We start from the raw sequence: 21,342 nt of genomic DNA on the forward strand, positions 1-21,342 counted from the left end.
TTCTGTCAGAGGAAGTATAAAGGATGGGTAAAGAAGGGGAAAATGGCTCTCCACAGACCACCTTCCTGAGCAGGTTTGAGGGAAGACCAGTAGTGAACCACAGTAATTAGAAACTAGTCATAGCCTGTTTTATGTATCTAGAACTTTTTTTTTCAAAATTTTAAATTTAATTTCTAGTAAGTTAACATATAGTGTAATGTTAGTTTCAGGAGTAGACCTTTATTTTTATAGACAGCATAACTACATGCAAAAGTTTTGCCAGTGTAGAACTGGGTCACAACTAAGGGAATCCTTTCTGCTTGGATCAGGAACTCCAGGTCAGGTCTCTGGTTTACGTTGTTGTATTTCCCAAACTGTAAGGAGGAAGAGGAAACAAACCATTCCTGTTCTAAACAAGTCTTCTAAGCCTAAAGCTACATAGTATGGTGTCACTAAGGCTTGGGAGAAAGAAGCAGTGGTGTTCTTTGTCTTCTAATTCCTTTGATCAGAGAGCTGGTTGGAGTCATGGGGCAGAAAAGATCTGCGGATTCACAAGAGTCTGCTTTCTAAAGTTGGTTGTTCCCTACTCTTCCTCTGCCCCTCTGGTTCTTTCCACCAAGTGAGATCCATTAAGTACTTGCTGGCTTGTTTGGCCTTTCTCATGCCTAAGATCCTCCTCTCTGCCCAAATTCTTCCTCCTGGGTAGCCCTATCTGAATCCCTCAATGTTCTAGGAGTTTAGTAATGGGGGGGATCTAGTTCCTGTTATATGATTATCAGCTCCTGGGTCTCAGGAAGGCCATACTGAACTTTGTGCTGGTCAAACAACTTGCGCAGGGCACTGATATAGAGTGCATGGTACTTGTCCACAGTCGTCTCGTCTGGCCTCTTAATCTTGGGGATTGGCAGGGGTTCCCCGACTATGGGGAAGGAGAAGAAACAAGCATCAGAGCCTCCCCTCCCCAACTCAAGTTACCCATCCCTCAGAAGGAGCCACATACTGAAACTCAGTATCCGTGTCCCCTCCTCTTCCTTTGTTCTTTCCCTGTGCTCTAGCTCCATCTCATCCCATATTCTGCAAATATCTAATCTCATCCATGCTGAAGAGAATGAGAACAAGCTCAGAAGAGTGATGGGAAGGAATGTTTGTGAATAAAGATGCTCTCATGGCAACTATTAAAAGGCCACAACTATTATCTGTTCAGTTGTCCTGCCCACTCTGCCCTCAGTCATACCCCTTGGAATTCCCACTGCCCATCCCAGCTGTTTGCTGGGCCTCGGGGACTTGATGGATGACCTGGGTGGGGGGAATCAACAACAAAGGTGGTCGTAGGTATTGGAAAGCTTACCAACAGTAGTAATGGGCCGGTTGAAAGGAAGGAAGCCCCAGGATTCTTGAGTGAGGCCCCGGCCATGGAAGGTACAAAAACTTAGTCCCAGGATTTTTTTGAACGTGGCCTGGAAGGTTTTTTGGAAGAACCGTATCCATGTGCCTTCAGGGAAAATCTCTTGATTGTGAACCTCATTCTCTCCAAAGGAATAGGAAGGGACAAGATACGCTCTGCAAAGAAAGGAGCAGAGTATTAACTCTCTGAGGGAGCTCCCCCCAGCAAAACCCTCTCCAAGGTATGAAACCTTCTAATCTCCCCATTATAGAACAAGAACCCAAGCACCCAAACATCTTCAGCTTTGTGTCTCACTCTTGCCATGCCCCACCCTTCCAACTGAACCCTTCACGGGGAACTGCTGCACCTTGTCCTCTGATAGGAAAAAAATAATCTTAGGCAATCTGTTTTCATTGCTCCTAGCATCCAGAATGATCTTCCTAAACTGTGTATCTGGACATGTCATTCTTTTTAAAACTCTTCCAGATCCTCACTCTGTATTGTGCTGCTTACCATGGCTTTTGTGCTCTAGCTTTTGTGCTAGCTTCCCCTCTCCCCGCCCCTTTCTTGCAATCTGCTTAACCATACTAAGTGTGCCAAGCTGTTTCTTGTCTACGCTTCTTCGTACATTCTGCTCCCTCTGCCGGAAATGCCTTCCTTCTGTCTTCACATGGCTAATTCTATTTTGCCCTTCAATGCTCAGCTCCAATTTCAATCTCTTGAAGAAACCTTTTTTTGACTGCCTCCAACTCCCTCCCCCACAATATGAATTAGGTACCCTTCAACTTATCTTTCTCCACACTAACAATAGTCTAACTCAGTTATTACGGTTACCTCCTTACCTGTCTGACTCCCTAGTTGTCTGTCAAGCTGATCAAAGATGGGAAATTTGTCATTCATCTTTGGATCTCTAGGTCCTCACATAGTGCCTCCTATGTTGTATGTCCCCTGAATTCTTTCTCCCTTTTAGCCTGACTGGCAACTCCTACTAATATTTTAGCTCACAATTCAGATGTCTATCACTTATGAAACTTCTACCTTGAGAGTAAAAATGTTTCCATCAGTTGTTGTTCCCGTAGGACTTTGTACATAACTCTATTACAGCACATCATTCATTCGACAAATATTTATTGAGCCCTTTCTATGCACCAGCCCTGGTTTAAGCCCTAAGGACATGTCAGTGAACAAAATAGATAAAAAAAAAAATCTCTTACAGTTTTTCTTGAGGGAGGACAGACAATAAACAATAATAACAAATAAACAAAAAAACCAGATATATAAATAAGTAAAATCAGTGATATATAAGAAGGTGATAAATGCAACAGGAAAAAATAGAGCAAGATGATCAGGGTAGACCTTATTGAGAAAAAACATTTGAGCAAATACCTGGAGGAAGTAAAGGAATGAGGCAAGCAGTTATTTGGAGGAATAGTGTTCCAGGAAGTGGGGACAGCTAGAGCAAAGAGCTTAAGGCAGGAGCCTGTGGCTTGTTTGAGGGCCAGCAAGAAGTCCACTGTAGCTCTACTAGAGTGAACGAGGAGGAGAGCAGTGGGTGATGAGGGGTAGCTAAGGACCAGATTATTTACGGCTTTGCAGGCCCCCATAAAGACTTTGGCTTTTGCCCAGATTGAAATGGGAGCCTTTGGAGCATTTGGAGTAGTGACATAATCTCACGTTTAATGGGATCATCTTAGCTACGGTTGAGAATAGATTCTAGGATGTGAAGGCAGGTAGAGCAGTTAGGAGACTGTAATAATCCAAGGGATATATGGTGCTAGTTTAAACTGTGGGGGCTTGTAGTTGAGAGGATAAGTGGTTGGCTTCTGGACATGTTTTGTAATTACATGTGTGCACTTCTGTTGTTTCCATGGGACTGTCAGTTTCTTAAAGGCAAGGACCGGGTATTATTTATTTTTATATCCTCAATGCCTAGTACTATGCCTAACACACAGAGGTGTTCAATAACTGCTGAATGAATGCATTCTAGTTTTCAAACCAGATTATATGCTCTTTGGGGAAAATAATCATGTCTTACTTATTTTTGCAATCCCCACAGCCTCAAGCCCAGTGCCTTCCCTGCGCTGAGTATGTTTTCTGGGCCTCTCAGTTAGTGGGTTGATATACATTAAAGCTCTGTTTCCCCAGATCCCTAGCTAACTAGGCTAATGGGCAGAAGGTAAAGGTCTTTTCCTACTGTTCTTTCTCCAACTTCAATTAAAAGAAGTGGCTACAAATGTATCTGGAGCCCCAAATACAATTAAGACACAGTGTGAAGGAGCAGAAGGAAGAAACCAGAGTAAAAAGAGAGCCCTTTCTAACAGGTTTAGGGCACAAGAACCTGGGGACCCACCCTGTCTTCAGTGCCAACTTCACGAAACCTTTCCGTTCTTTAAGGTAGATGGTAGAGGCGCCTGGCCGGCACAAGAGGGCTTCAGCAGCTCCACCCACCACAATAACCACAGCGTTGCCTGAGGCTTTCTGGGTCAGCAAATACTTCAAGGCCAAGCCACTCACTGGACACACACCTGTGAAACCAAAGAGTCAAGTGGTATAGCAAACTTCGTACGTGAGATTGGGGAAAGGGGTTCCTCTGGGCTCTTCATGCTGGAGACAGTTCTGTTTCCTGACTACTGTTGTTTCCACTCTTCTGTCTTTGACCTCCACTTCCTGGGTTTGCGCTATCCTGAGGTTGGTCCTTAGGGTCAGCTGCTTGCCTTGTGGAAGGGTCTGTGATATTACAATTGCACCTACATTGAGTTCCTCTGCCTGCTGCCTCTTAGATCAATAGTATCTACTCTCCCCAGTCTTACAGCTCTGGAAACTGTCCAGAGGTCTCTCTCTCTCAGGGGTGATCAGGACTAGCCACTAGCCACCACTGACCTTCTGCTTTCCACTTTGGCTTTGATCCTGGACTCCAGCCTTCTGCTTCTTTTTCTGAAAGGATTTCTGGCAACTCTCATAACTGCCTATAAATTATCTTACTGGCTAACTAAATCCTACCACCCATATCTTAGATAGAATATGCTGCGTGGCTGCATACTCTTATTACTGGCCCAGTGTGTTCTGGACTCATTTTCTACTAAGTCTTCTTCCAGCAGGATGTGAGATGTGGACTGTCAGGGCTTATTGGGGTTGGAGCTCTGAGGTGGGTCAGAGAATGGAATGATTTCTTATACTCACTCACCCAATGACATCACATAGTCTCGCACAATTGGGATCCAGAAGATCCATTCCAAGGTTCCTACAGAAGGAGTGATGGCTGGGAAAATCCGAGCAAAACCAGTGGCCTCAGTAGCGAAGTTGATGAACACACCATAAGAGACAATGCCATGGGGGTGATTGGCAATGATATAGTTGTGTTTGGGAGAGAGATTGTGAGTCTTCACCAGCTGTTAGAGGGAGATTAAGTCAGGGTGGCAGATAGGAAGAAGGAAGAGAGGACTTGTACAAGCAGGTATCCTGTGTTTCCCTTGGGGAACCCCAGATCCCTGTTCTTTGAGATATCTTCATTGTCATAGGATTGCCAGGGGTTATGATGCTCAGAGAGGCTGACCTGGGTTTGCCACTGTGAAGACAGGCTGTAATCTCTCCATCTCCCCACCTGCTCATCCATCTTGGATGTCTAACCTGCATTACGCTTCTGGGCCTTCACTTTCACTGTTGGTCACTAAAGCCTTTGAAAACATGGAGCTGAGAGGGGAGAGTCTGGGCAACAAGAACCAAGGGCACTAAAAGGAAGGGGAGTTACCTTTATTGGGAAATAATTTTGAAAGTACTTCCAGAGGGTCCAATTTCGTACCCAAGCTGAACGCCTACCACCTGTGGGTACAGAAGGGAAGGAAAGAGCAGGTGAGATACTGCCAATCCCTCAAACCTCTTCCAGAGGTGGAGGGTTCTTCTTATAGCCCTTGGGTCAGAGAAGAGGTCCCCTTTACACACTTCCATATTTCTAGATAGGTACTGTCTCTGAATCCAACCCCCAAGAAGATCTAGAAGGCCCCTGATCCCCTGTAGCCAGCCAGGAAGGTGATAGAAAGATATTCCAAGTTTGGGAGCACCTGTCTTAAAACCTCTTAATCCTTCTTGGGAAAACTGGGAGAGATCTCTGTTCCTTGCTAAGCTTTGGTCTCCTCTCTCCTTCTCCTTCCCTCTACCTCTAATTGTTTCTTTCCATCTTTCCTGCCCTCTACCTTCTTACTTCTTTTCCTTTCCCTTTCCTTCTGTCCTCTTCCCACCCCTTCTCTCTCTGCCTCTCCCACTCTCTCCCTCCATTTCTCTCTCCCTGTGGTTCCATCCTCAGCACACACAGGGACCACCACTCTTCCTCGGTTTCTTACCTTGACTGTGGGTGTTCCAATCATAGGCGAGCCAGGCTAAGGCAAGCACAGACAAGATCCAATATTTAGTGAACACCAGAAAGTAGGGTATAAGCAAAATAGGAATCGCTCCTGAGGGGACACAAAGGTTCAGTTTCCTTCAGTTTCCTTCAAGTTTAATATAATTCTAACTCCCATCTCTGCTCTATACTGAAGGAGCAGATCAAGGCTGATGTGAGACCCTTCTCTCCTTTTTCCCTCACAACCCCTCCCAACTCTGCTATAGTCCAGGCCCACCTCGGAGTCCCTCAGCCTTAGTCCCTTTGGTGGCTGAGATCTTAACTGAGGAAATGGCATTCTCAGAGCAGGCCCTCAGCTGGGGTCAAATGACAGCACTACTTGGCAAGTGGCTTGGCAAGAACAGCTCCTGGAAGCAGTGACTGACATCCCCATTCTGGAACTTCAGGAATTCTTTTCTAAAAGCTTGACCCTCCTTTGTTTGTGGAACTGCTAAGTCAGTACATACCAGCAGAGAGGGCTGCCTGCAATATTACAGGCTGCTTGATGCCGAGAAGAAAACACGTATTTAGAAAGTGCTTTACTAGGTTCAGTTTTGTCACATTCAAAAAGTCTCAAAAATCCAGAAGGGGGAATATTATCTCTGTTAGCAAAGGGCCATAGTAGGCTTTGAAATGTAAACTTGATACATCTCACAGCAGTGGGAATTAAATTCCATTTTAAAATCTGCATTCATGGGGTGCCTGGGTGGCTCAGTCATTGGGCGTCTGCCTTCGGCTCAGGTCATGATCCCAGGGTCCTGGGATCGAGCCCCGCATTGGGCTCTCTGCTCAGTGGGAAGCCTGCTTCTCCCTCTCCCACTCCTCCTGCTCATGTTCCCTCTCTCACTGTGTCTCTCTCTGTCAAATGAATAAATAAAATCTTAAAAAAAAGAAAATCTGCATTCATGAGAAAAAGGGGCTAAATACACATATTGTGAAAGAAAAAAGACCCAGCTAAGGGAATGACTTCTTGGGCTGGGTAACCACATCATGGTAGATAAAATTTCCAGAGAAGGGAAAGAAACTCAAGAGTTACTTAGCAGTGGGTTTGACTCTTGCATTTTGGACATAGAGGGAAACAACAGGAAAAAAGATGGAATGGGCCTTTCTTTAAAAAGTCATGTGATGGAGTAAAAGAAACCTTAGTGATAGGCTGAATTCTCTCTGCAAGAGCTGGCTGAGATGGTTGTTATAATTACGCTAATTAAATAAGAAATAGCGGTGGGAGGAATTTCACAGGAAGCTTTCCATAGCGAAATGTCCTGCTGCCTCTGACCCTCCAAAAAGATGAGAGTAATGTGCCAGGTAAGCTTCAGAAGAAAACTCAGCAAGAATCATTATTAATTAAAGGTAGCCCAAGTGTATCATTTCCTTTATGTCTTGCTTCAAATAAATTTTGTTTGTCTCCCCAGTATTTAGAACCATGACTTGCATGCAGTAGGTGTTTAGCAAATATCTATAGACTGGCTGAAAAATAAATGTTTTCTCAATGATAGGTAAACTCAAATGATAAGTGTTTAAGCAGCATTTGTGTTGTTTAAATGTGATGCTATCTAAATCATAGATGGATTGTGTGCCTTATATCTGGTCTCTTTCTATTATTCACAAGTAATGGGAGTCTAACCAAGAGCTATACTTCCATAAACACTATCCCCCTTGTGGAATCTATTTGAACTGCAGATATGGCACCTCAGGAGACCACAAATGTCCTTTGAAGACACGCCCGCCAAACACAGCCTGTCTGAGAATCACTGGTGTCGCAGTGACAGAAGTGCGATTTAAAGAGATAAGAGAAACAGAGGCCAAATATGGAAGAGCTAGAGCTCATTGAACAAGGAGTTCTGTGGCACACAGAAAGCAAAGGTGTCTGAGGCAAGAATGATGAAGAACAACCATTTGCGTGGATGTATATATGATGCATTCTTAGATATAATGGCCTTGACACCAGGAGAGGCTTCCAAAATCTTATCTGTTTTCAAGCGAGAAGCCTTAGTGTAAATTATCAAGGAAGATGCTCACATAAGGCAGGCTCTAAATTTAGTTTGTACTGAAGATGGCCAAGCCATTCTAATAGATGTGTAGTGTGGTATCTCATCATAATTTTAATTTGCATTTCCCAAACATCTAATCATGCTTAACAGCTTTCCATGTGCTTCTCTGCCTTCTGTATATCCTCTTTGGTGAGGATATATTTATTTCACTTTGGTCCATTTTTCAATTGGGTCTTTTTGTTTTGTTTTTACTGGTGAATTTTAAGAAGCCTTTATACATTCTGGGTACAAGTTCTTTGCTGGATATGTGATTTGCAAACGTTTTCTCCCAGTCAATGTTTATTTTTTTATATTGTTCTCTTAACAGGGTCTTTCGTAGAGCAAAAGCTTTTAATTTTGATGAAGTCAAGTTTATCATTTTTTCCCTTTACAGATTGTACTTTTGATGTAAAAATCTAAGAACCTTTTACCTCACTTCAGGTCGTGAAGGTTCCCTTCTAAATTTTTTATTAGAAGTGTTACAGTTTGTGTTTCACATTTATGTCTGTGATCTATTTTGAGTTATTTTTTTACTAAGATTTGAGGTTTTGATCAAGGTTCATATAGTACATATGGATATCCAGTTGTTCCAGCATCATTTGTTTAAAAGACTGCCCTTCCTCCATTGAATTACTTTTGCATCTTTCTCAAAGATCAATTGGCCATAGAGGGCTCAAGATGTGGTGTAGAAGGATCACCTTCTCCCATGAACATAACTCTACAGCTACACAAAGAACAATTCCTTCTGGAAAGGACCTTAAAGCTAGCTGAGCAGAGCCTCCAGGACAAAGGATAAAAAAACCACCTTGATATACGTAGGAGAGGTGGAGACACAGTCTGTAAAGAAACCCCCACATTCGGGAGCAGTGACCCACAGTTGGGAGGGAGGTCTTATAATCTAGAGCTCATCCCTGGAGAGCAAAGTGTTTTTGCCTCCTTTCAGGCCTCCCAAACCTTGAGAACTGCACCAGAAAGATGAGACCCTGGAGTGTCTGGTCTTAAAAACCAAGGTTTACTTCAAGGAGAACCAATGGAAATGGAAATGGAAAGTTCACTCTTAAAAGGGTTTGCACACAGACCTGCTTGCCCTGGGACCCAGCACAAAAGCAACAGTTTGAAAGGTGCCTGAACAGAATGTGGGAGAGACTCATGTTTTAATCTTAAAGCATCTGCTGGAGAAAAAGAAACCTGTTTAGATGCTCTCTAAGGATGGAGGCACCACTGGGTGTCATTTTTGAGTTCTTCTGCTTTGTTGGTGTTGGGACTAGCAGGTGACTCTTCACAACCTGCCTCTAGCCTGCTAGCTCCAGTGGAACTGTCCCCCACCACCTTCCATGCATTGCAGGTGCAGCCTACCCCACTGCAGTTGGGCTGGCCAAGTGTCCCACCCACACGAGCCACAGTCGTGGCCCACCAAGCCACGGCCAGCAAGCACATGCAGCCCATAGAAAGGACACTCCTTGAGCACCTGGCTGTCTTGGTCAGGAGAAATGCATTTCTGGGCCTCATGAGTCCAAACCAATTAGAGAGATAGTCTTTGGCACAGGGCACTGCACAAACAGCAGACTGAAACAAAACCCTAGTCTTCATTGAAAAAGTTTTATTTTCTTGTCCCTAAGCTTCATACTGAGGGGCAGGCTTCAGGTTTGCCACACATCCAGGGGCTACAGAGGAACCCCCCCAGGGAATATGGACAAGGAGATGCCATGTTAGTGGCCTCCTTGTCTTCCCCACAGCTGGCTGATACCACTCAGACGGGAGCTTGAAGTCTAAAGCCACAATTTTTGCAGCTGTTGACCAGAGGACACCTCCAGAGCTTCTTGTCTGGATATCAGTAGGGTTTATATTGTAGACTCACAAGACTGTCTATATTTGCCTACCTTAAAAACTGTTGCCTGCGGATCTGGCTTGTAATTAACCTGAAGCTAAACTGTCTGAGGTCTCTCTCTTTGGGACACTGACAAGTGTTGGCCTTCCCTCAACAATTGGAACCTATCAAGAAAAAATCAGGGTAGTTAAACAATTATAAAGGTCTGAGGAATAATCAAAAGATAAAGGATTAATTAATTTAATTAATCTCCCACAAAAGGCCACTTTTTCAAGACTGGGAGAGATAGCTGTTATACAGAAACAATCATGGAGGGCGAAGCAAAATAAAGACAGAGGAATATGTTCCAAGTGAAAGACTCACTTCCCTCAGGGGAAAAAACCTTAAAACTAAAAACCCTTAAAAATGGAGATAATTGGGGTACCTGGTGGCTCAGTGGGTTAAGTCTCTGCCTTGGGCTCAGGTCATGATCTCAGGGTCCTGGGATCGAGCCCTGTATCGGGCTCTCTGCTCGGCAGGGAGCCTGTTTCTCCCTCCCCCTCTGCCTGCCTGTCTGCCTACTTGTGATCTCTCTCTCTGTCAAATAAATAAATAAAATCTTTTTAAAAATTTTAAAAATGGAGATAATCTACCTGATAAAGAATTCAAAGTACAGGCCATAAAGATGCTCATTGAACTTGAGAAGAATGAACAAACACAGTGAGAGTTTCAACAATGAGATAGAAAACACAGTAAAGTACCAAAAGGAAGTCATGGAGCTGAAGAAAACAATAACTGAACTGGAAAATACAGTAGAGGTGTTCAACAGCAGACTAGGTAAAGCGGAGTAAAGGATCAATTTCACAGGGCAGAAAAACTAACACCAAGCATTAAAAAGAAAAAAATTGAAAACAAGTAAAGGTAGCTTAAGGGATTTATGGAACAATATCAAGCAGACTAACATTTTCATTATATGGGCCCCAAAAGGAAAAGAGAGAGAGAAAGAGGAAGAAAACTTATTTGAGAAAATAATGGCTAAAGAATTCCATAACCTATGGAGGGAAATAGACACTCAGCTCCAAGAAGCAAAGAGTTCCAAATAAGATGAATCCAAAGAAATCTATACCAACACACATTATAATAAAAATGCCAAAAGTTAAAGATAAAGAGAGAATATTAAAAGCAGAGAGAAGAGCCAAAGTAATCTTGAAAAGAAGAAAAAGGCAGGAGATATTACAACCCCAGGTTCCAAGGCACTACAAAGCTGTAGTAATCAAAACAGTATGGTACTGGCACAAAAATAGACACATAGATCAATGTAATAGGATAGAGAGCCCAGAAATAAATCCATGCTTATATGGTCAGTTAATCTATGACAGAGGAGGCAAGAATATACAAGAAGGAAGAGTCTCATCAACAAATGGTGTTGGGAAAACCGGACAGCTATATGCAAAAGAAAGAAACTGGAGCACTTTCTTACACCACACACAAAAATAAACTCAAATAGATCAAAGACCTAAATGTGAGACATGACCATTGGAGTCCTAGAAGAGAGCACAGGCAGTAATATCTCTGACATGAGTCATAGCAACATTTTTCTAGATAAGTCTCCTAAGGCCAGGGAAACAAAAGCAAAAATAAACTATTGGGACTACGTCAAAATAAAGTCTTTTGCATAGCAAAGTTAACAATCAGTAAAACATAAAGACAACTTGAGTGAGAGAAGAGATTAGCAAATGACATATATGATAAGAAGTTACTATCCAAAATATAAAAAGAACTTACATAACTCAACACCAAAAAATAATCCAAATAAAAAATGGGTGGAGGACATATGAATGGACATTCTTCCAAAGAAAATATGCAGATGGCTAACACACACAGGAAAAGATGTTCAACATCACTGATCATCAGGGAAATGCAAATTGAAATCACAATGAGATACCACCCTATACCTGTCAGGATGGCTAGAATCAAAATGGCAAGAAATAACTAGTGCTGGTGAAGATGTGGAGAAAAAAGAACTTTTGTGCACTGTTGGTGGTAATGCAAATTGGTGCAGCCATTGTGGAAACAGTATGAAGTTTCCTTAGAAAATTAAAAATACAATTACCATATGATCCAGTAATTCCTCTACTGGGTATTTACTCAAAGGAAGTGAGAAACACTAATTGGAAAAGATATATACACCTCTATGTTTACTGCAGCATTACTTATAACAGGCAAGATATAGATGCAACCCAAGGGTCCATCCATACATGATTGGATAAAGAAGCTGTTATATGTATATGTGTATGTGTGTATCTATACGTGATCTTGCCATCTGTAACATGGCTGGACCTGGAAGGTATCATGCTAAGTGAAATGAATCAGTCAGAGAAGGACAAATGCCATATGATTTCATTCATATGTGGAATTTAAGAAACAAAACAAATGAACAAAGAAAAAGATACCAACAAAATGATACTCTTAAATACCGACAAACTGGTGGTCGCCAGAGGGGAGATGAGTGAGGAGTAGGGTGAAATACATAAAAAGGATCAAGAGTACATTTATCTTGATGAAAAGTGAATAACCTCTAGAATTATTGAATCATTATATTGTACACCTGAAACTAATGTAACACTGAATGTTAATTATTCTTCAGTGAAAAAAGAAAACAAGCAAATAAACAAAAGCAAAGTTTTCAACCAAGAAAACTCTACCTGGCAAGGTTATCATTCAGAATTGAAGGAGTGGTGGAGGGTGGTTTACCCGAGCAAAAGTAAAGGATTTGATCACTACTAAACTGGCCTTACAAAAAAATGTTAAAGGGACTTCTTTAAGCTGAAAAGAAAAGGCACTAACTAGTAAGATGAAAACATGCAGAAGTAAAAATCTACCAGTAAGTGCAAATATATAGTAAAGGTAGTGGATTAACCACTTAAAAAGCTAATATGAAGTTAAAAGACTTTTTTCGGTTAAGAGCAAATATAGGATAAGTACTGCAGCTGCTCAGAGCACTATGGGGAGTATTTCTTAGAGTACTGCAGGAGAGCACAGCCCAGGGATGGAGCTTGGAACAACCGGTGCTCGACTTGAGAAGCATACAGGTATACTAGGCAAATGTATTCTGCCATGATGATCAATGTCTTTGTTGCCTTTTTTTTTTTTTTAAAAGAATAGATCCATCCTGCCTAACCTTGAGTTTTTGGAGCACCACAGTTGTCCTGGGAATTAATTGCATCTCACAGGTCATCTGACTTCCCATTTTTAAAATGTGGGTTCAGACCCTGTTGAACACTACAGGTAGATAGGATTCTGAAGTCCACTAGTGGAGAATGTCACGTCAAGAGACTTACTACCATGACGTCTGATTGATAGGCAGAGTGGGGAGCTCCAAAATGTGGCCTGATTGTGACAGGCCAGTAAGGACAGCCCTGAAATGATCTCAAGGTCCCCTGAGATCTGTCAGCCACTCTATTCTGAAATGCCCCTTTGAGTAGCACATGTCGTCTGCAGTTCTTGACGATTGAAATGTATTAAGAATAGGGGCAAGGCTCAGTCGGTTAAGTATCTGCCTTTGGCTCAGGTCATGATCTCAAGGTCCCAGAATCAAGCCTCAGATCAGGCTCCCTGCTCAGGCTCACATGCTACAGGTTGAGGAAAATGGTATCATATTTTGATGTGTGTGTGGACAACAATGTGGAAGCTAAAACTGGTGTATTTTATGTAAAATGTTTCTATTCTTTGATTTTTAAAAAGACTATTTACTTAGAGTGTGAGTTGGCATAGGGGCAGAAGGAGAGGGAGACTCTCAAGCAGACTCCATTCTGAGCACAGAGCCTGACATGGGGCTCAATCTCACCACCCTGAGATCATGACCTGAGCTGAAATCAAAAGTCAGACATTGAACGGACTGAGCCACCCAGGCGCCCCCTTGAATTTCTATTTTCAGTCGCTTTCTGCTAGTATATAGAACTGTGGTTGATTTTTATGTGTGATCTTGTATCCCGTAACTTGGCTAACCTCCCTTGCTAGTTCTTGGGTGTGTGTGTGTGTCTGTTTAATAGATTCCTTGGGATTTTCTACAGACAATCATCTCATCTGTTAAATTAGGGTAGCTTTTTTTTCTTATGTTTCAATTTGTATGCTTTTCTTTTTTCCTTCTTCTTGTCTTACTGCACTTGCTATGACTTTTAGTATGATGTTGAGTACATATGGTGCGAGTGGACATCCTTGCTTTGCTGCCAATCTTGGGGACAAAGCTTTCAGTCTTTCATTAAATATGATGTTAGCTACAGTTTTTTTTTTTTTATAGATGCTCTTTATCAGGTTGAGGAAGTTTCCTTCTATTCCTAGTTTGCTGAGAGGTTTTATCATGACTGAAATGGAATTTTGTCAAATGCTTTGTCTACATCAGTTGATATGATCATGTGTTTCCTCTTCCTTTGTTAATATGGTAGTTTACATTGATTTTCAAATATTTGCACTTGCATTGCTGGGATAAAGCCCATTTGGCTGTGGTATATTATGCTTTGTATTGCTGGATTCAATTTGCTAGTATTTTATTGAGGATTTTTGCATTTATATTTATGAGGAATATTGGTCTATAGCTTTCTTTCTTGTACTGTCTTTGTCTAGGTTTGTTATCAAGGTCTGGCCTCATAAATGAGTTGGCAAGTGTTCCTTCCTCTTTTATTTTCTGGGAAAGGTTGTGTAGAATCTGTGATATATCTTCTTTAAAATGTTTGGTAGAATTTGCTGTTGAAACCATCTGGGCCTGCAGTTTTCTGTTTTGGAAGGTTTCTTATTTTCCAAAATTAGAAATTTAACTTAATTAGTAGTTATGGGTTCTCTCTTTCATCTTGTGTGAGTTTTGGTTGTTTGTGGTTTTGGAGGAAGTCTCCAAATATCATTGTTAGTTTGTCTATTTTTCTTTTCAGTTCTGCTCACTTTTGCTTCATATAGATACTGAAGCTCTGTTGTTGGGTGCATCTACTTTTGGACAGTTATATCTTCTTGATAAATTGACCCTTATGACCCTGACCCTGACTTAAAAAAATAAATTTAAACTTGTATAACCTCCAATTACTATTGTTTACTAGCTTAAGTTAAAGGTGGTACCAGTATGAATCTAAGTGGGTCCTTTCTTCAAGTTATCTTTGATGCATCGTACCTGCTCACTTTCCTCATACAGTAATAGCCAATATTTACTGTACACTCATTGCTTTACATGCATAGTTTATTTAATCTTCACAAATACTCCATTATGACAGCAACTAATCTCATTTCGTACATGAGGAGCCCAGGTTTAGAGAGGTTAAATAACTACCTGAGGCCACAAAGCTAGCGTGTGGGTGAGCCAGGGTTGAAAAGTCAAGACCGTTTTACTCCAGAGACTGCACCCTTAACCTCTAAGCTCTAATTATTTTCTCCTTTAGTCAGTTACCAACTCCTGGCAGTTCTACCTTCTAAATGCCTTTCAAATGGTTCTCTTACCCCCCTTCATGTTACTACCCAGTCCAAGCCACCATTATCTCTTTCCTAGATGAATTTTAATGTCTTCTAAATCTTTTTTAAAAAGATTTTACTTATTTGAGACAGAGAGAGAGAGAGCACATGAGTGGGGGGGTTGGGGCCCAGAGGGAAAAGCAGACTCCCCACTGAGCAGGGAGCCTGATGCAGGCCTCTATCCCAGGACCCCCAGATCATGACCTGAGCTGAAGGCAGACTCTTGACCAACTGAGCCACCTAGGTGCCACTGGCCATTTATTTCTTCTCTAGGCATTTACTCTAAAAAAATAATTGGACAAGTGCGGAAGGTGTGTGTGTGTGTGTGTGTGTGTGTGTGTGTGTGTGTGTGTGTGTGTGTGTGAGATGCTAAATGCAAATCTGACTCTGTCTCTGTACAGCATTTAACCAGGAACATGACTGGGTCGTTAGGAGGCATTTCTGTAGCTTTGAAATTACTTATTGGGTCTAAATTGACTGTAAACATAAGAATGTGTGGGAGTAAATGGTAATTTAATAATTCAGCATCAAATTTGGCTTCTGATGACTCTTAAGGTGAAGGCTCTTAAGGTCTTGTAATCTTGATTTTGAAGGCCCTCTGTGGTGAAGCCGCTGGCCACCTCCCTTATTTTAGGCATTCCACCATACTGTTCTGTCTCTCCTCCAACTCATTCTGTTCTTCCTGCCCAGCACAGGGAGAGTGTGGGCTTCTGTGCATGCCATCCCCTTTCACCTGAAAGAATCTTCCTCAGCTCTTTCCTGGATAGTTCCTATTCATCTTTTAGCCCTCAAAATAAATGGCCTTGTTGCAATATTTTGGAGCTCTCTTAGACTTCCTTCCCTTTCTAAAAAATCTCTCTCCCATTCATTCTCCTGCTTCTATCTTCATTGCCACTGCTATGGTTGAAGGCTCGATCTCCTCTGGTCTGGAGTACAGTCTTTAGTCTGCTCTTTTTGCCTGCTGGTGTCTTCCCTTCTGGTCCATTTCCCGTGCTACTGCCAGATTTTTTCTTTTTTTAAAAAGCACAGTCATAATGTTGTTTACTTCAGAAACAGTGGAATACGTTGGAGAGGATGGAGAGTAGAAGATAGAGGGCCAGGAAAGAAGATATAGCAACAGTTTAGGTAGATGGTGATACAAGCCCAGAAAAGACAAGACAGATGGAGAGCCATTCTCTAATGGAAGTTGGCCCTCCACGGGGGTGGGGGGTGGGGACCGGAAGGGGTCTGTCAGGGCCATTGCCCAATTCTAAGGCTCATGAGTCTTACTATTTCACATCACTCCCAAACTGTCTTTCCATTCCTCTCTTCTCACGTTTCCCCTCCTTCTTGTCCCTCTGCATTTTTTTCTCCTCTTTCCCCCTATTTTGTCTCCCATTACTTTCAGTGATGCTCAGTAATCAGCCATGATTCTGAACATCATTTGGGAAGGAGAGGCACTGAGGAAAGCTCTGAGAGAGAGGAATGAAGGAAGTGGGTGAGAAAGAGAAGAACGGAGGAAATTAAGAAGGGAGGGAGAAAAGGGAGAGAGGGTAGGAAGGGAGGGAGGGAGGGACACTTTTCTGTATGGAGCAATTATTGAAGACCAAGCTGAGAGGATGGGGATACTGAGCCTTAGAGTGGGTCACAGAACTCGTTGGAAGTCACAAAGCGAACTGTAGTCCAAGTTACACAAATTCCAGAATCCACATCCTGTTCACCATGTTTCACTGATTCTCTTTTCTACCTTCCCAATCCCCTCAAGTTGGTGTGATATTTTTTCCCTTGAAACCCTAATATCACTTCACTGTGACTCCTTCTTTCACTTACTAGTCTGTCTTCTATCATAGTGACTTGTATGTGTGTCCAGTATGATGTATAAACTGTGTACAATGGTGGAATTAATGATTGTTTTATCTTTGTTCCTAGATAGTAAGGAGTTGGTACTTGACTCATTGTAGTCTTGACAAGGACAGTTGCTGTCTTATAATCAGTATTTGCTCTGTAACTATTGAACAGATGTGAATATCTTAATATCTTTAATATCTCACTCTGTTAAATGCTACAGCTACCTCGGTAAACTCCAAGACCCGGGATTCATGTTGTAACTTGTAGCATAATTGCTAAAACAATAGAAACAGGATGTATAACATCTAAACCAGTAGAGGAAGATAAATAGAATGATGATCGATTTAAAAGAAGTTGAGACAAATGGCCAACAAGCCAATAAGCATACGAAAAGATGCTCAACACTACTAATCATTAGGAAAATGCAAATCAAAATCACAGTGAGATGGCATCACATTCAAAAAACAGAAAATAAAGAAGTGTTGGAGAGAATGTGGAGAAATTTGATCCCTTGCACACTATCGGTGGGAATGTAAAACAGTGCAGCTGCTATGGAAAACAGTATAGCAGTTCCTCAAAAAATGTAAAATATGGGTGCCTGGGTGGCTTACTCATTAAACATCTGCCTTTGGCTCAGATCATGATCCAGAGGTTCTGGGATCAAGCCCTGCATTGGGCTCCCTGCTCTGAGGGAGGCCTGCTTCTCCCTCTCCCACTCCACCTGCTTGTGTTCTCTTTCTCTATGTCAAATAAATAAATAAAATCTTTTAAAAAAAGTAAAATGGAACATCCATATGATCCAACAATTGCACTTCTGGGAATATATCCAACAGAATTGAAAACAGGATCTCAAAGATACATTTGAACACCCATGTTTATAGAACCATTACTTAACAATAGTCACACAATGGAATGTCATTCAGCCTTAACAAGGAAGGAAATCCTGTCACATGGTATAACACAGGTGGAACTTGAAGACATGGTAAGTGAAACAAGCCAGTCTCGGAAGGACGAAGAGTTCATAATTCCACTTACATGAAGTGGCCACTCACCCATTTGAGTGCGACTCAAATTCAGAGATGGAAAGTAGAGTGGTGGTTGCCAGGGGCTGGGGAAGGGGAAATGGTAAGTTCTTGTTTACTGGGTACAGTTTTACAAGATGAAAAGTGGTCTGGAGGTGGATGGGGGTTGGCGATGGTTGCACAACACTGAATATATTTAATGCTGCTAAAATGGACACTTAGGGGCGCCTGGGTGGCTCAGAGGTTAAGCCTCTGCGTTCAGCTCAGGACATGGTCTCAGGGTTCTGGCATCGGGCTCTCTGCTCAGCAGGAAGACTGCTTCCCCCTCTCTCTCTGCCTGCCTCTCTGCCTACTTGTGATCTCTCTCTGTGTGTCAAATAAATAAATAAAGTCTTTAAAAAAATAAATGGACACTTAAAAAAATAGTTAAAACGGTTGATTGGATGTCATGTGTATTTCACTGCAATTTTTAAAAACTTGTGAAAATGCAGGAGAAACAAAACATTTATATCTGTTATGAGTTTTTTCCCCTGAAGATGCGTAGGTGCCATCATTGGTCACTAACATTCCCACTCCACACCTCCAGCTCTTCCAGGATGACTGGAGGCTAGGAAGATGGGGGTGGGCATTATTAGAAGGCTAACATTCTAATTTTAGAAGCTAATATTAGGAGGCTCACATGGGATCTTACATATTCAGTGTTGGATATGCCCTCTATCCTCATCCCTGTCTAGAGACAGTGTCCTTTGAGATGGGGAGAAGAAGAGAGAAAAAAAAAATATTTCAAAACAAATCATTTTGTGGTCGAAAAATGGAAACATTTTATTGAAGAGAGCTCCCCAGAAGAGCCAGACCGGCGTGGGCACTTGTGTTTGAATGCCACACAAAGTCTCTCTGGGGTGGGACAGACCCTACCTCTAAAGGGATCAGCTTACACAGTTCTTCCTCTCTGGACCTCTTTCCTCTGCTCTCTAATCCCCATCTCTGCCTGTTCTTTCTGAGATCCAGACTTGAAATGGTGGCTGTCACCACGATGCCAAGCGTTTTAGGGCATTCCAGCGGCCCTCACTTCCCTAACTGGGGGCTTGAACTTGTCAAAGGGGTCTGTTACAAGAAGTTAAGATAAATGCAAAGGGAGACAAAGAGAAAATATGAAAGACCAAGAAGGAAGTTTACAGAAATACCGCTTTTTTTTTCTTAATACATCTAGAGGTGGGCCATTGATGGACTAAGAGCTCAGCATGATTTGGTTAAAATGAGGCTCAATAAGTCATCATATTTTGGGGGTCATGGACCCCGTTGGCAGTCTGGGGAAGCCCAGGAACCCCTTCTCCGAATAATACCTTAAATGCCCAAAAGAAAATACACAGACTTACAAAGGAAATGCATCATATTATGATGCAATTCTCAAAACATTATAAAAAATGTGATCTAGTAACCTGGGCTTCTTGGTTCATGCATTAAATAACCAGACCTAATGGTGGTTCCAATAACTACTGGAATTTTGAGGTAGTCATGAACATAAAAGAAATTTCAAGATCCTTGCAGCAACTGGCATGTGATAAGCAAACCTGTGATGTCTATCACTGAAAAATTGACTGGTACTGATGATGTTTTTGTGTTTTGTTGCCTACATTCATTATTTCAGCTTGAGGTCAGTGAAAATAAAGGTGATTTTTTTCTATCCAAATTCAAAATCGCCCCCTCCCTCCCAACCTCAGGTTCTAGGTCTATAGGCCTTTGGTTAAGACCATCTGCTCTAAGGGATCAGATAGCCTCCCATAGTTTGGCACTGGCTGCCTTCAGGATGACATTTTTCCCCATCCAGTGTCCAAGCTTAGTCCTTGTAACTGACTGCCCACGAGGTCCTAGTTTCTGGCTGGGAAAAGCTGAGAGCTCTCAACCCATTTGCCAGGCACTGATAATTGCCATGCTTTGAGTCCACGGCACAACAGGCGCTTTATTAAAATTTTGTCCAATGAGTCACTCAGGCAGCTCCGAGACTTTCCAGAATTCTGTCACCATAGTTTTATACTGGAAAGTCACCTTCTCCCTACCTAGTAACCACAGCTCTGCAAGCCGCCACCACCTCTGCTCCCATCCCCGAATATGACTCTTTCCAGCTAGTTCAGAAGGGGTGGGCAGGGGGCTGGGTTAAATGGGGGATGGGTATTATGAAGGGCACTGGCTGGGGTGAGCACTGGGTGTCGTATGTAAGTGACAGATCACTCAATTCTACTCCTGAAACTGATATTACACTATGAGCTACCTCGCTGGAATTTAAATAAAGACTTGAAATTTTAAAAAAGAGGGGGCAGTCCCAAGAAGGCCGCTGTGATCTTTAAACGAGAACAACAGTAGCCTCACTCATGGCCTTCGTGCCCCTCTGTTGGAAAGAGAAATTTCATGAACTTAGCAGGAGAGCTCTCTCTGGGTGGGGAGGCGCAGTCTTTCCCAGAGGGCGGGGACCAACCAAATAATCTCTTTGGAACCTTCCTTATTACCGGGGGGGGGGGGGGGGGGGGGGGGGGGGGTATTCCTGGACTCTTTCTTGGCCTGTTCTCATATGCTCTCGGCCCCTGGGATTCACTCACCTAAAAACACGTAGACTGGGAGCCACTGCAAAACAGACAGGGTTTGGAGGCATTCCTGAAGATCTAGTCTGGAGAGGAAGGCCATGGCAGTGGTGCTTCAGTTGTAGCAAGAAGCCCAAACAGAAAGCCAGCACCTCTGTAGGTCTTTGCTCTAGTCTCTTACCACTGAGTCCCTTCAGCTGTTGAAGATTTTAGGCCTGACCTAACCTTTACTCCATTCTTCCCTGTTGTTTAGCCCTGGCTCCACCCAAGCTTCCTACACACACCAGGTTTCAGATCACCCCATTAATCTCTCTAATATCCCTCTAATATATAGCATTTCTTCATGCGTGCTCCATTGCAATGAGGCAGATATGACCCTGGGGTGCTTTGGCTGTGTGTGGGGGAATCCCTGATAAATGAGTGGGAGGAGAAATGGTTTAGACCTTGAAGAGGACCCGAAAAGCAACACTTCCCTGCTTAAGAAAGGAGGCCTGGTGATGAAACTTGTTTGTTTTTTGGCTCCTCCCATCTTCTGCGGAGACCTATGTGGCCAAGCTGGGCCTTTTTCTGCTGGATATCTAGGACTTCTCAGATCCGTCCTGGTGCCTCTCTTCCCAAGGGCTCTGTATCAGCACCCGATACCCTATGATAGCTGGGAGAAGCATTACATAGAGCAGACAGACTGGCCTGCCTCCAGCTTGTTATTCCCGTGACATCTTTGCAAATTGTTCCATCTTCTAGATCTTAGTTCGAGCATTCATTGTTGGAAGGCAGTGTAGTGTTGAGGGGCATGGATTTGAGAGCCGGATAGCCGAGGTTCAGATCTCAGCTCTGCTGTACAAGGGTGAA

At 42.6% G+C, this 21,342-nt stretch overlaps 1 protein-coding gene across 3 annotated transcripts; it reads right to left on the reverse strand.

The window, feature by feature from the left end:
- Window positions 1–151: 151 nt before the first annotated feature.
- Window positions 152–20,643, reverse strand: DGAT2L6 (diacylglycerol O-acyltransferase 2 like 6). 3 transcript variants are annotated; one of them, XM_047716171.1, is made up of 7 exons: window positions 20,512–20,643; window positions 5,701–5,811; window positions 5,112–5,182; window positions 4,548–4,752; window positions 3,714–3,888; window positions 1,328–1,539; window positions 152–353 (listed from the first exon to the last, which is right to left on the reverse strand). In XM_047716171.1, the coding sequence occupies exons 1-7, from the start codon at window positions 20,594–20,596 to the stop codon at window positions 319–321; spliced, it is 894 nt and encodes a 297-aa protein (XP_047572127.1). In that variant the 5' UTR covers window positions 20,597–20,643; the 3' UTR covers window positions 152–318. The 3 variants fall into 3 exon arrangements, with proteins under 3 accessions (XP_047572127.1, XP_047572125.1, XP_047572126.1); XM_047716169.1 differs by having other exon boundaries at window positions 152–898; XM_047716170.1 differs by having other exon boundaries at window positions 152–898; window positions 5,701–5,736; window positions 20,512–20,609.
- Between the last annotated feature and the right edge of the window lie 699 nt (window positions 20,644–21,342).

Source organism: Lutra lutra, chromosome X (genome assembly GCF_902655055.1).
Source record: "Lutra lutra chromosome X, mLutLut1.2, whole genome shotgun sequence".
In the NCBI taxonomy this organism is placed as follows: Eukaryota; Metazoa; Chordata; class Mammalia; order Carnivora; family Mustelidae; genus Lutra; species Lutra lutra.

Excerpts from the sequence above, each read along its gene's own strand:
- DGAT2L6 (XM_047716169.1), bottom strand. The coding sequence starts at position 20,596 with ATGGCCTTCCTCTCCAGACTAGATCTTCAGGAATGCCTCCAAACCCTG. Across the intron at positions 5,812-20,511 it reads CCCAGTCTACGTGTTTTTAG|GAGCGATTCCTATTTTGCTT; the intron begins GTGAGTGAATCC and ends GTGTCCCCTCAG. Across the intron at positions 899-1,327 it reads CCGGCCCATTACTACTGTTG|TCGGGGAACCCCTGCCAATC; the intron begins GTAAGCTTTCCA and ends CCTTCCCCATAG.